Genomic DNA, 14,345 nt, shown 5'->3' on the forward strand with positions numbered 1-14,345 from the left:
TTACATCAAAGGCGGTAACCAGTCACCATCTACGGAGTTGTCAGACGACACATCCCGGGCCCCGCCTATGCACACACACCCATGTCTTGAACTGCAAGGGTCCCGTCCCACCACTGAACTTTGGAACAGTTTCCCTAAGACAGAATTGTATGATTTCCGGGGGCTCTTTCCCCTGGAAACTCTTCCTTACTTCTGCACGGGGGAATGGTGGCTCTCCCACCGTCCAGGGTTCAGAAGTCAGCCATTGCCCCAGCCAGTCAAATGGAGTGTGAAAGGCAGTGCCAGCGTGACGTCAGAGGGTTTCCTCCACCATCTCACGCCAGTTTGGAAACAGACAATGGGTGATCGTGGCACCCATTTTAGATAGAAGACGCTGCAGTCCAGAAATGGGCCTCTGCGATACACTGAAAATACATTCTTGGGACAGAGGCGACAATACAGTCAGTCAGTGAAGCGCTTGCTTGAGAGCCCTGGGACCTGGGTTCAATATCCTGAACACACACAAAAAGCCAGGTGTGTGGTGACCCATGCTTAGAATCCCAGGACTGGACAGATGGAGACTAGGGAATGCCTTGGAGGGTCACTGGCCACCCAGCACAGCCTGATGGGTTCCGGGCCAATGAGAGGAATGCCACCCAAGCTTGTCATCTGGCCTGCACACACATGCACACTCACGTGTGCTCATCCCGTACCCCCTCACACACACACACACATACACACACACACACACACACACACACACACACACACACGACATGCAGTGACGTTTTTCTACTCAAAGTTCACGTGTTTGCAGGCACCTTGTCACATTTATTGTTTTGAATTTTGCTCTGCTGCTTGCAAATAGTAAGTAATGTGTCATTTTCTGCTTTCCAGAGACTAGCCCATCTGTATGACACCTTACACCGGGCCTACAGCAAAGTGACAGAGGTCATGCACTCGGGCCGCAGGCTCCTGGGGACCTACTTCCGGGTGGCCTTCTTTGGGCAGGTAAGCCTTCAGGCCATCTGCAGGCTGTCATTTAATCTTCCTTCTGTGAAAGTGGTACCTTGGGACTTCCCCGTTCCGTAGACGCTAATGTGACGAATCTGTCGTATGTACTATGGTCCTGGTCCTTCCTCCGTAGTAAACTCTCTACTCTTTTTTTTCCCCTTCCTTCCTGTCTTTCCTTTATTACTATCTTAAGGCAGCGGTAAGTTCTTCCTCTGTAAGGCATTCTCAGCATCATCCTTCATTCTCCCACGTGGCTTGCAAGTTTCCTTTCTCAAGTCATGTTTGTATACTGTCTAGTCATTTCAAACCCCCCCCCAAAAATTAACATTTTACTCCATTTACAGAAACCATCAGTTTCCTCACACATCTACACTGCATGTCTTAAAACCAAAATTAAGACCCGTGCCTGCGCGTCTCCGCATTTTTACGTGCTACCTGCGCGAGTTGTAGTTGTCATCATAATACTTGGGCAGCCCTGTCTGAGGGGGGGTTTATGTAAACAAGTTTTAACCTTCAGGCTCTAACATTATTAAATGGATAGAGTATCGTCCGTTTGTTTAGGGTGTGTGATCTTTTTCTGTGAGCACTTTATAACCTTCGATTTACTCTGTTATTGTCTTTTGTAACTTTGTAGCAATACCAGTTTACAGACAGTGAAACAGATGTGGAGGTAATTACAGTAAATGCTTCTAAAGCAAGTACCCGTCAGTGAAGTGACCAGTGTGGTGTGGATTTTCCATTTGTTTGTTTGTTTGTTTCTTGTTAGCCTGTTTCCCCATCCACCCACCCACACATATATTGTTGTGGTTTTTTTTAATCTGCTTTCACTTCAGATAAGAAACTCTTTGAACATTAATTTCAGATAATTAACCCGCAATCCAGACGTTTCCATTTTCAGCCTATTTCACTTCCCGTGCAGTTTTAAACCCGCAGGCGCACGTGACCGGTGCTACGCCAGCCAGCCACGGCTGGCCTTCAGTGTTTGTCTCAGCAGTAAGACACTGCTGAGTCCATTCAGACTTCCTGCTCGGCCTACCCCAGGCCTGACGTGTGTCCCTGGTGTGTCACGCTGGTCTTTTCTCCGTGCGCCCCGCCTCCTGGGAACGTGAAACAGGCTTGACCCCCCCCCATTAAACCCTACCGAGAGAGTGCGGCCCCGGACCCCAGCTCCTTCATTGCACACACTTAACAGCTTGCATCAGTTTGTGCCTTTGTGTTTCCTCCTCTGTCTTTGAGCCTCGGCTCCGCGTTAGAAACCTTTCCCTCCTTTCTGAATGGCTTGTTTAACTGGGGTTTTATTTTGAAATCATTTTTTTCCCATTGCTTTTTATTTTTTTGTTGGTGGTGGCGTTATTCCTGTTTCTCCCTGTTGCAGTCAGCCCCGGACACACTGCTCATTGTGCTTTTCCTCATAGGGTTTCTTTGAAGATGAAGATGGGAAGGAGTATATCTACAAAGAACCCAAACTCACCCCTCTGTCGGAAATCTCCCAGAGACTCCTTAAGCTTTACTCGGATAAGTTTGGTTCTGAAAACGTCAAAATGATACAGGATTCTGGCAAGGTACGTGCTGCTGTCCCGTAAACGGTTTTTAAACTTTATGCCGACTGGCTGTACGGAGTATGGGCTCTCGAATGTGAAAAGCTAAAGCCGGGAGGGGTGAGGAGAGTTGCCCTTGAGTGAGAAATGTGTTTTCTTTCCCCCGTGTAATTGCCTGTCGGTGCTTCCAAGACATGCTCAACACCAAGGAAATCTTGGTTGCATTGTTGAAGGATCATCAGGTAGCTGGGAAGGGGGGCACAGGACCGTATTCCCAGAACTCTGGAAGCTGAGGCAGGAGGATCACAACTTACAAACCAGCCTGAGTAGTGAGACCTCTTCTCCAAAACAAACAAAAAGACCCAGAAGCAAAAGAGTGGACTCACGAGGAGCTCAGCTGAGCTCTGCCCCTCACTGCACCCTCCCTTAGCCAGGCACCTGTGGCTTCACTGCACCCCCGGTGGCTGAAGCTCGGCAGAGCAAGCCGGTCACCCTAGCAGAGTGACTGAGGAATGAGACCCGCTTTCTCTAGAGTGACCCTCCTCTCGACCCTCACGGGGACCTTCCCAAGCCCACACGGTTGTCCCACCCTGTTCAGGAGATGCCCAGGAAGCTGCGTGTCCCTGCGCTTCCAAAGTTGTCCCTTGTTCTTCCATCTAAAGGCGTTCCCATTTTAACTAAAGGGGGCGGGTGGGGTTGGGGACTCTGCTACCAAATGTAGCAGATGCTGTAGCCACCTGGACTCTGCAGTCAGGGGGCTTAGATAGGATGGTTAGAGGCCAGCCCAGTCTATATAACCAGACCCTCCCTGTCTTCACACACACACACAGGAGAGAGAGAGAGAGAGAGAGAGAGAGAGAGAGAGAGAGAGAGAGAGAGAGAGAGAGAGAGAGAGAGAGAGAATCCCAGCACTCAGGAGGCAGAGGCAGGCAGATCTCTGTGAGTTCAACGCCACCCTAGTCTACGGAGCGAGTTCCAGGGCCACCGGGGCTGCACACAGAGAACACCTTGAAAAAAAAAACAAAAACGAAGAGGAAAACAAAATGCACTCTGCGCTTCAACCCCCCAGCAGTGAGAAGCCTGGCTTCTTCATAGGACACCAGTGTGGAGAAATCTATAACCCTTCCTCTTCCCAAGTCCTCTGCTGAACACCTGCTTCCTGAGGGCCTCGTTCCTCTGTCCCCGTGCTCAGAGGACTAGGGAGTTACCCATCAGGGACCGGCTGACTTCAGCTGCGCCCTGGCCCAGGCAGAGGACGGGACACGCAGTCCCTCCCGTGTCTGCGGCCTCTCGGCCTCTCTCAATCCACTGTGTGCCGTTCCTGCCCTGACTGAGCCTAGTAGACTATATGGGATGATTCCAGACCGGTTTCTCTGGAGGCCGATGCTCTGTTGGTACGGGGAAGGGACCAGAGAAGAGAAACCCAGTTCACAGCCACAGAGCCTTGGGGCCACTCGCCCTGCTCTCTCTCCTCTCGTCACAACCCTGGGGTCCCATGTTGGTCCTCCGTGGGCCCCTCACCCGTGGGGTCCTGGGTTGGTGACACACCTCCTCCAGAAGCCAGTCTTCAGACGCGAAACCTTTCATCCGCTAGTGGCACCAGGGAGAGGAAGTGGCGTGTCTCAGCAGAAGCCTCTGCAAGACTTGTCATTGAGACCCACCTTCCCAGTAGATGGAGCTGCTGGCCCGGTTGGGCTTCTCCTGGGAACAGCCCTGCGTGTACAGAAGCAGCTTCCACAGCCAGCCTTTCCTCCTGGCTCCCAGTCCTTCTCCTTCCCCCAGTTAGGGTGTGGCCCCCCATGTAGCCCCTGAGTCGCTGAACCCTCCTCCCAGACCAGGGTCCCCTTCCTGCCGCCCGTACACACCAGCAGCCTTGGGCTCGAAGGGGTAGGGAGGCACACCCAGAACCAGGCGGGCACAGCCGTTCTCACTGCCTTCCGAGGTGGTTTTGCTAAAGGAAGTCAGCTGGACTAGCTACCAAGTGCAGCCGCATGGCTGCCAGGCCAGCGAGATGCTCAGCGGGTACACAAAGGCCCGGGCGTTCAATTCCCAGATTCCACAAGGTGGCCAGAGAGAGCCAACTCCTGAGTGGCGTTCTCTGACCTCTACACGCATGCGCCGTGGCACACACGCGCCTGCAGACACGCGTGCAGACACACGCGTGAGAAGAACGGTTATGGTCGCCCAAGGGGCCTTTTCTGAAATCCAGGAGCGGATTTGTTTTAGTTTTACCTTCTGCATCACCGCACTAACTTCTCCTCCTCCTCCTCCTCTCTGTGCGTCTCTGCAGAACTGTGAAGCTGTCCCTGCCCGCCCCCAAACACTCTGCAAGCCGTTTCTTCTGTGGCCGTGTTTTATTGCTCTAGGTCAAATACAATTAGGAACGTGCAAAATCGATTTGCCTCGCTAATGTAAATCAGCGTTTGCCTCCCTGCGGAACATGGCTGTTTAGTGTTCCATCGAGTGTCAGACACCAGAGGACCAACCAGCTCGCAGTGTGGTTGCAGAAGTGTCCGTGTATGCTGGGTCAGTCAGAAAGGAAGCCTAACTGTAAATTGGGTCAATCCGCACTTGTGCGAAATAAATTCATCTGCAGCTGTTGGCGTCTCATTTGATCTGACAACCGATTCATAATAACTTAGGGCCTAACATTTGACCCTTATTCCTAAAATAAGCTGCTTTTCTGGACAGGTACTTAAAAGCAGTTTAAAAAACAAACAAACAAAAGGAGAAATCCCGACTAAGGCAGGAAGGGGGTGGACCCAAGCAAGATAACTCACTACCAGAGTTTCTTCCGAGAACTCGGTATCAAGAGCCAAGAGTTGAGCCCAGTGCAGTGACTTACTCTGTGATCCCATGACTTACGAATTGGACGCAGGAGGATCATGGGTTCAAAGCCACACTGGGCTGCATGAGACCCTTCTGAAAGAAATGGGGTAGGGAGGAGAGGAGGGCTGGAAGGAAGGAAAGAGGGAGCGAGGGACGGACAGACACTTAAATGTGAAATGTGGTGGTCGTTAGATTTTGTCAATCTGGACACTTTTGGGGGGGCTTGGACGTCTTGAATAGAATCCCTGTTGCTAAGTGCTGTAGCGCCTTGTGTTTGTAGAGGAAAATGTTCTCGCTTCTAGGTGGTGCGTCATGGCGGTACGCCATTCACTTTGAAGCGCGCCTGACCTCAATGTCGCTTACTGGTTTAAAGGTTAACCCGAAGGACCTGGATTCCAAGTTTGCCTACATCCAGGTGACCCACGTGACCCCGTTCTTCGATGAAAAGGAGCTACAGGAGAGGAAAACGGAGTTCGAGAGGTGTCACAACATCCGGCGCTTCGTGTTTGAGACGCCCTTCACCCAGACTGGGAAGAGGCAGGGCGGGGTGGAGGAGCAGTGCAAGCGCCGCACCGTCCTGACAGGTACCCCTTCCTCCCGCCAGGGTGGGCACAGCGCTCACTAGAGTGGGGGTAACACAAACCGAAGGCTCTGGGAGACGGCTCGGTGGCTAAAAAGCACTTTCTGTCCTACCGCGAGGCCGGGATTCAGTTCCCAGCACCTGCATGGGGACTTACAAACCTCTGTAACTGCAATCCCCGGGGGCCAAGGGGATTTGGCAACCATTTCTGACTGTCTCGGGCACTGGGCATACACAGGCAGGCAGGCAGAAGACCCATACACATAAAAGTAAATAAATCCTTAAAAAATTAAAGTAAGTATAAACTCAGAATATGGGGCCAGGGAAATGACCCAGCAGGGAGGGAGCACTTACTGCTCTTGTGGAAGGTTCAGGTCCAGCTCCACAGAAGGCTACTGACAACCGCCTGCAACCCCCTTTCCACGGGGCCTCACACCCTCTTCCATCCTCCTCAGGCACAGACGTGCTCATATACACAGTCACTCTTAGACAGACACACATACACACATGCATGCACACACACGCACACATGCATGCACACACATACACGTGCACGCACATATACACACACATACATACATGCGCACATACACATGCACACACATGCACACACATATACACATATGCACGCGCACACGTGTACACATACACATGCATGCACACACTGCACACACACATGCACGCACATATACACACATGCACACGCACACATGTACATACACATGCACATATACACACGCATGCACACATTCATGCACGCACACCCGGACACATACGGACACATATATACATGGGCATGCACGCGCACACACACACACCAAGTAAAAATATTAAAAATAAACGTAAGACATCATAATATAGCAGACTCTTCTACAGTTTCATTGAGGGAAATGAGATAAGGATTTTAAAACAAACACAAAAGCTTAACATTTGTAAAACTTCCCCTACTCTTCCTCTTAGGAAAACATGCATTGTGTGAACCGCGTTGCCCTCACAAGCGTGAGCCTCCCCCTCAGCAAACTCATGCTTTCTCTAGTACACACCGGCATGGCAGATTCTTACCAACTAAGAAAACCATTTCCACATGATAGATCTTCTTGTTCCAGTTCCAGTGTAATCTGAGCACTGATAACAAACTCGTGTTGTGGGTTTCTGGAGCCACCAAAGTCAGCCGCCCCTGGGAATTTGAACTGGAGATTCCCAGGCTCTACCCTCCCCACACCCCCAAACCTGCTGAATAAGGAACTAGGGAGGGCACCCCAGCTCTGTGCCCAGCTAGCACTCGGGGAGATTCTGGGCGCTCTCTGCTGAGCTGGGCATTTGTTTCATCGTGAGTCTTTTCGAGGTGGCGTACTGATTTGACTCATGACAACAGGGCGTTCTTCCTGAGCACATATCCTTCCGGGTTACCGTCCACATTTGTCACAGATCTTTTTAGATTAGATAACGTGTGTGGGCTCAGCCGTCACCAAATGGGAAGGCAGAGTAACTGGCTTCAGAAAGAGGCACAACGGACACAGGCCTTGTTGGCTCTGAGAAGAGCCCCCAGCCACACCCTTAGGGCTGGGAGAGTTGAGTGCCTGGCCTGGGCCTCCTGCAGACCCAGCCACCGCCCCAAGTGTGAGAGCACGCACAGGGAGAGATGGCCAAACCTCCCTGTGCCTTCATCTCCTAGTTAAATAATCCTGTGAAGTACAGACAAGAGGGGACAGAATGTGCTTGCGTGGCCACACCTCACCCGCCCGTGAACTCTTTGCCACAAGGGACCACGGTGTGACAAAACACGCCAGGAGACAGGTGCAGGGCTTGCCGTGAGATGCCGGGAAATCCGGAAGGGACCGGCTGGCTAGACGGAGCAGAGTTGGAGCAAAGTTCTTTTTCTAGGAAAGCCACCGAAGGCGTGTAGGCGCCGTGGCAACCTTTAAAGAAACACACCAGCACTCTTGGAGACTTTGAACCGGGAGTCTTCCCTCCGGTCACCGGGCTTCCCGTCCTCCCAACCGTATCCATGCAAACCTAACCTTTGACCTTCCCTGCCTTCTCCACGCAGGCTCACCCTTCTGGACAGTTAGTTCCCGGCCCAGCCGGGAGACTGTCATGGAACTATCTGAGAAAACTGCACAGTTACCTTCCCCAGGTCCCCCAGCTCTCACCACACACGCACACGCACGCACACGCACACACGCACGCACACACATGCGCACACACGCGCGCGCGCGCGCACATGCATACTTGTTTGCCGCCCACCCTCTGTTCTCCATCACCTGTCACGCGGTGGGTGGATACATGCCTTCCCTGTCTTCAGGCAGGGCCACACATCAGGACACTGGGCCATGTATCGTGACTCCACAGTGGCTTGTCCCAGTACTCACCTGGTTCCGGGGGCCGCTCTGCTCTCCCGTGTGATCTTAGGGACAGCGACGCCCACCTCGGTGAGGCACGTCCCCCCCACACCCCGGAAATGAGGGTGGGTGGCCTCGCGCCACTCACGTCTCAGCGAGAGAAGGCGGCAGTCAGCATGGGGTGTGAGGGCATGCCCCACGTGCCGACACGGATGCACACACGTGCCGACACGGATGCCAAGGAGGTTGGGAATGCGGGGCCTGAGGGGGAGGGGTGCGGGTTAATGGGGAGGATGCGGGGTGGGGCTCGCTGGGAATGTGGCATTTGAGTCAAGGGGGTGCCTAGAATGTCTGCGCCCGGGGATGAAGGGGCTGATGAGGGTGCAGCCAGGGTTGTCTGAGACAGAGGACACAGGGTGAAGCTGTCAGGAATACCAGGGCACGGCGACCCGGCAAACCTGGGCACAGAAGACCTGGAGCTTTCTCCGAGTGGCATTGCTGCGCCTGCCTGTGGCCCTTCAAAGTCTGGCTCCCGTCTAAGAGACAGTAGTCGTTGGGACTTAACCCTGAGTGGGACCTGTGAGATTCTTGGGCACCTCACACACCAGCCGCAGAGCTGGCTCCCCCTCCAAAGCAACAGTGCCACCTCAGCATGACTGTCCCAGACGCCGGCCGTGGGCCGTGATACGTCTTCCTCACAGGTTGAGAGCGAAGTTCCTTTTTATGTGACACACCCGTCAAATGCAAGGACAGCTGTGGTCCTAATGCCGCTTTCCCCGGTGGCGGTGGCGGTATGCAGCAACGCGCTCAATTCCTACCTAGCAGGATGCCTCTGTGCAAAAAGGACAGTAGTCCCACCATTGCCACGCAAAAGCTGCTGTGACCACAGGGACACAAAAGAAATTCCAGATAGGCTCCCAAGACTGACGTGACCAATGAGAATGCCGCTTTTCAAGTTTGGTCTAGTAGTCACCAATGGCTCCCGTCTCGGCTGGGGACTGGCCCTGTTCCCACTGTGTGGTAGCCTTTCTGAGTAAACTGTCCCTAGTCATTTACTAAGGAAGCCAAGCATGACTTCTCTCATCTCTGGCTAATTAAGATATACAATAAGGGGGCCGGGCATGGTGGCACACGCCTTTCATCCCAGCACCCATGAGGCGGAGGCAGGTGGATCTCTGAGTTCAAGGACAGCCTCGTCTGCACTGTGAGTTCTAGGACAGCCAGGGCTAGGTGGCAAGAACCTGTCACACAAAAAACAAAAATAAATAAGTAAGTAAAAGCCTGGGAGATGGTTCCGCGAGTAGAAGAAGTGTTTGTGTGCAGGCTTGATGTCCTGAGTTTGACCCCTGGGTCCCACAAGGTGGCAGGAGAGGACCTGAGTCTCAAGAGTTGTACCCTGCCCTCCCGTGAGCACACACCCGCCATGGTACGCGCACCTTCGCGCATACACACAATGAAAAAGTAAACTCTTAAAAGTTATGTGTAGAGGTCTAGTAGCAAGTGAGGATAGTACAGGTGTCCTGCAAGAAGATAGTGCCAAACACTTGAACTAGGGCCCAGTGTTTACACAAAAGTGTCTTGGATTTATTTTATTTTGTGTATATGAGTACTTGGTGTCGGGGGAGGTCAGAAGAGGGTGCTGCCAGGTCCTGTAGAATTGACGTTACAGGTGATTGTGAGCTGCCGTGCAGGTGCTGGGGACTTGAACTTGGGTCCGTTCAAGACCAGCAAGTGCTCTTAGCCACTGAACCGTCTCTCCAGCCCCTACAATTTTTTTTTCCATTATCATGTTGTCAGGTATCTCATTAAAAATAAAAACAGTGTTATCTTTCACTAGGGGAAAAAGTGAGGAATCGTAAATATTTTTACATTTCTTACCACTGGAAGTTTCAAAACACCACCTCATCATGTGTGGATTTCTGGCTCATGAATTGTTTTGCTTAGGATGTTTTTTTGTTTGTTTGTTTGTTTTTCATTGACAACTTAGGTTTAGACAAATTTGCCATGTGATTCAAAGTTGTTCTTCAGGGAAAAGTGAATTTTCTCAAAGGTACCCTATGGCGCTTTTTTTTTTTTTGGACTTGATCTGCTGTATAATATCACAAAACTGTTTTAGTCTTGCTTTTGTGTTTTAGAAGCCATCTAGAACCTACTCAGTTGAATCTCACAGTTTCCCAGGAGGGTTAGGACACTTAAAGATAAAAAGTAAGCAAGGAGTAATAAAAGAGCTTTGATTTTTTTTTTCTTCAAAGGCACACTTTGCATGCTAAGGGGCTAACAGGGAACTAACCCTGTTTACCTTACGATATGACCTGGCATTACCACACCACCAAGAGGCTGGAAAGACAGCATTGGCTGCTCTCGTAGAGGGCCTGAGTCTGGTGCCCAGCACCCGTGTGGTAGCTCACAACATCTGTAACTCCAGTCCCAGGGGATCTGATGCCCTCTTCTGGCCTCCCTGGGCAGCACGCATGCACGCGCACACAGACAACACACACACACACACAGACAACACACACACACACACACATACACACACAGTGAACCGATATACACAAAAGCAAAACATCCACATGATACGAATTTAGAAATCTTAAGCATACAGTATTAAAAAGGGAAGAGAGCAGCCCAACTCCAGAGGGCATTAGCATATGATCCTGGCAAGTTCTGAGAATTTTTTTTAACGGTAAAGTGGGCGTGGCAGCTGCTTCCCCGCCAGCGTGGGAAAGGCCATCCCAGACTGGAGTAACTCTGGGCCCCCCTTCCTCTGCAGCCATACAGTGCTTCCCCTATGTGAAGAAACGGATCCCCGTCATGTACCAGCACCACACGGACCTGAACCCCATCGAGGTGGCCATCGACGAGATGAGCAAGAAGGTGGCCGAGCTCCGCCAGCTGTGCGCCTCGGCTGAGGTGGACATGATCAAGCTCCAGCTCAAGCTCCAGGGCAGCGTGAGCGTTCAGGTGAGCGGGCAGAGCCGTTCCCCAGGCAGCTTGTGAGCTGGCAGTCCCCTTCGCCCCCCAACGAGGTCTCTCCTGCCTGCCTGGCTCGCCAGGCAGTTCCCAGTTTCCCCGGGTGTCACAGGGAGCAGTGGCTCCAAGTGCCCCCCCCAACCCAGTCCTGCCTACAATGGCTTCGCTGAGCTTGTCCACTGGAGACAGCTCGCTCTTCACGGCACCCTGACTTTTCAGTAACTTGCAGAAGGTTGGGGTCCCGACTGACAAAGAAAAAAAAAAAAAACCCCGCTCCTCAAGTCCAAGAAAGGTGATAGCAACAGGCTTCCCCGAGGAACTGTCGGTTTCTAGTTTCCGTGAAAACTGTCTCTGAAAGGATACCTCAAGTTTCATTTTTCCATTTTTTTGGGGGGTGGGGGTTAACAAGAAGTCTTCATTCTAGGGCAGCCCAGTCGAGAAGTTTGTTTCACTGGTCACATTTTTTTAAATTCTCATTTAGTTTTGGGAATTTCATATATGTGACTGCCATATCTACATTATTTCCCTCTCCAACCCCTTCCCATGCCCCTCATTCTTCCTCAAATGTACGATCTCTCATTTCTAAATCATCACACACACATACACAGTTGCACACGCACATGCATGTATGTACATGTGCATGCACACACACTGCCGAGTCTGTTTAGTGTTACGCACACACACACGCTTGCACATGCATGTATGCACATGTACACACACACTCACAAGCTTCCAAGTCTGTTTAGTGTCGCTCGTGTGTGCGTGTGTTTAGGGCTGACCTGTTGCGACTGGACAGCCTGTCAAGGTCTTATCCCTGGGTAAGACTGACTCTCCCTTTCTCAGTGACCATCCTTTGCCCGTAGATCTTCATCTCAGGGCGGGGCTTCTTCGTGAGAGTTCCCCCATCCGTGTTGGCATGTTCATCCCGTATGCCATTCTCAGGTCTTGCGTTAGACAACCCTGCTGCTGGGACTTTGACAGGGAAGATACTGGTAGTTTTGTGAGCCTTGTTGTTGCTGTTCTTTTAGAGAAATATACAGTGCTTGTGATACCTGTAACCCCAGCGCTTGAGAGGCTGAGGCGGCAGAGCCAGTTAAGAGTAACCTGGGCTACATAGCGAGTCCTGGGCCAGCCTGGGCTTCATACCTAGCCCCCGGGTCTTAATGTCTCCTGAAAGAAGTCCGGTCCTCTATAAGCTTTCCTCCCTTGTTGAATAGTCACACCCAGCTCTGCAGTCCAGCTGGAACTGGTCTGTATTTGGCATAGGAGGGAGTGACGATACTTTTCCTCCCTGCCTCTCTAACCCCAGCACAGGTGACTGAGGCTCAGACACTTGCAGATTCACAGCTATGCCATGAGTTTGAGGCCAGCCTGTCCTACATACATAGTAAGAAGACCCTGTTCAAAACAATAAAGAAAGGGGGCTGTAGACGTCCACCTGGCATGCAAGGAGCCCCGGATTTGGTCCTGGCTGCTAAGCTACACCTAATATTCCAGTACTCTGAAGTTTGAGGCAGGAGGATCAGAAATTCAAAGTTACCCTTGGCTTCATAGCAAATTTAAAGCTACTTTGGGCTACCTGAGAATCTCTCTCTCTCTCTCTCTCTCTCTCTCTCTCTCTCTCTCTCTCTCTCTCTCCCTCTCCCTCTCCCTCTCCCTCTCCCTCTCCCTCTCCCTCTCCCTCTCCCTCTCCCTAACAAAATTTACTTTCCCCCCTTCTAAGTGTTGCATGCCATTTATTGGGAGATCGTCTCTGACCTTGATACTAGTTAATGCATATGTTGTTTGTGAAGATTTATCGAGCTATATACTTAGGAAAGTTATCTCAAATAGTTATCTAGGTAACAGGCAGACTGTAAGTCAGCTCCCTGCAGTGAACCTGCTCTATATGTAATTAAGGGACTCAAGCTCTTGTCTGTTCCTCCCTGTACCCCCGGGGTTCACTGTCTCCTCCGCCAAGTGTCGTGCGTCTCCGAAGCCTAGACAGAAGTTCAACTGTGTGAGTCCTGCGTCCACACGTGAGGAATCACGAGTTCTGAGCAAATATTTTCCCAAATGTCAATGCCATTGACAACAGAAGTGTTTTTAGATATTTCTAGTCACACGCCCCCCCCTGCCCCTCCCAATCCTAAAAGCTCAAGCACCACAGTTTAGAAAGGGAGTATCTGCATTCCAGCAACATCATGACTGTGTAACAGTCACTCAGTAACGTGACCTGGGAACTTGGAGCCTCTATCAAAAGGGCCAGTGGCGGGTGGGGCCTGACCCGGTGAACTGTCTCAGGGTAAAAGCATGCGGTGCTGTTGGTCAGTGACCTTCGAGTTTGTATAAAAGTGCCCAATCAGCGTGCACAGCAGTAAACCCCGTGATAAAATGAAGACACGATGCTCATGCTGTGGTCCACCCAGATGACAAAGCTGAGGGCAAAGGAAGTTAGCTCCCGCTTCCTTCGGGTGTTTCCGGGAACTCTGCCCCCCCCCCCCGGCGGTTTCTCGGGGCCACTGCTCTCTCTGGCTACTCATGCAGTATGTCAGTATCAGCCGCTATCCTCTGCATGTCTGTTTAACACGGGCCGTCTGGCTACACGTCAAACAGTCCTCCCGTGAGCTTGGCTCCCACACAGCCTAGTGCAGAAGCCGCCACTGTTGGTCCCCACGGGAAGCCAGCTGCCCGTCGCCGAGGCCCCACGATGGCACCAGCTTCGGCTCCCTCTCCCCGCACAGCTGCGGTAGAATCTCCTGGCTGAGTTCTGGGACTGCTGCAGTCCTACACACAAGTCAGGACCTCACCCTGAGAGCTCTCTCTACCCCCTTGCTTAACGCAAGCCTGCCTCCCGGGACCCAGCCCCTCTCCTCGTGCCCGTGTTGTGTGGTACAGCACAGAGAACTCGGGCTGGCTGCCTGAGAGCTAGCTAAGTCACTCACCACATTGCTGAGGGTTCCTAACCTTTGGTTTACAGCACAAGTCAGCTAAGTCAGCATGACAGTTAAACTGGCCTGTGGCTGCCGGTACCATCCAGTGAGATGAGCAGTGTTTCGGTTTTGTTTTGTTTTTTGTTTGTTTTTTTGTTTGTTTGTTTGTTTCCTTGGC

At 51.8% G+C, this 14,345-nt stretch overlaps 1 protein-coding gene across 20 annotated transcripts in view; it reads left to right on the forward strand.

Annotated features, from left to right (window-relative positions):
• Positions 1–14,345, forward strand: part of Dock9 (dedicator of cytokinesis 9) — a 252,776-nt gene that overhangs the window by 233,140 nt on the left and 5,291 nt on the right. For 12 of the 20 annotated variants that reach the window (XM_040743307.1, XM_040743434.1, XM_040743708.1 and 9 more), the window contains 6 exons: positions 877–990; positions 1,187–1,192; positions 1,628–1,663; positions 2,409–2,555; positions 5,734–5,944; positions 11,056–11,246. In XM_040743307.1, coding sequence (XP_040599241.1) covers positions 877–990; positions 1,187–1,192; positions 1,628–1,663; positions 2,409–2,555; positions 5,734–5,944; positions 11,056–11,246 — 705 coding nt within the window. The remainder of the gene's footprint in view (positions 1–876; positions 991–1,186; positions 1,193–1,627; positions 1,664–2,408; positions 2,556–5,733; positions 5,945–11,055; positions 11,247–14,345) is intronic. The other 8 variants (XM_040743566.1, XM_040743779.1, XM_040743374.1 and 5 more) reach the window with 1 other exon arrangement.

The sequence above is a fragment of the Mesocricetus auratus genome, unplaced genomic scaffold, assembly GCF_017639785.1.
Source record: "Mesocricetus auratus isolate SY011 unplaced genomic scaffold, BCM_Maur_2.0 Super-Scaffold_2245, whole genome shotgun sequence".
NCBI classification, from domain to species: domain Eukaryota; kingdom Metazoa; phylum Chordata; class Mammalia; order Rodentia; family Cricetidae; genus Mesocricetus; species Mesocricetus auratus.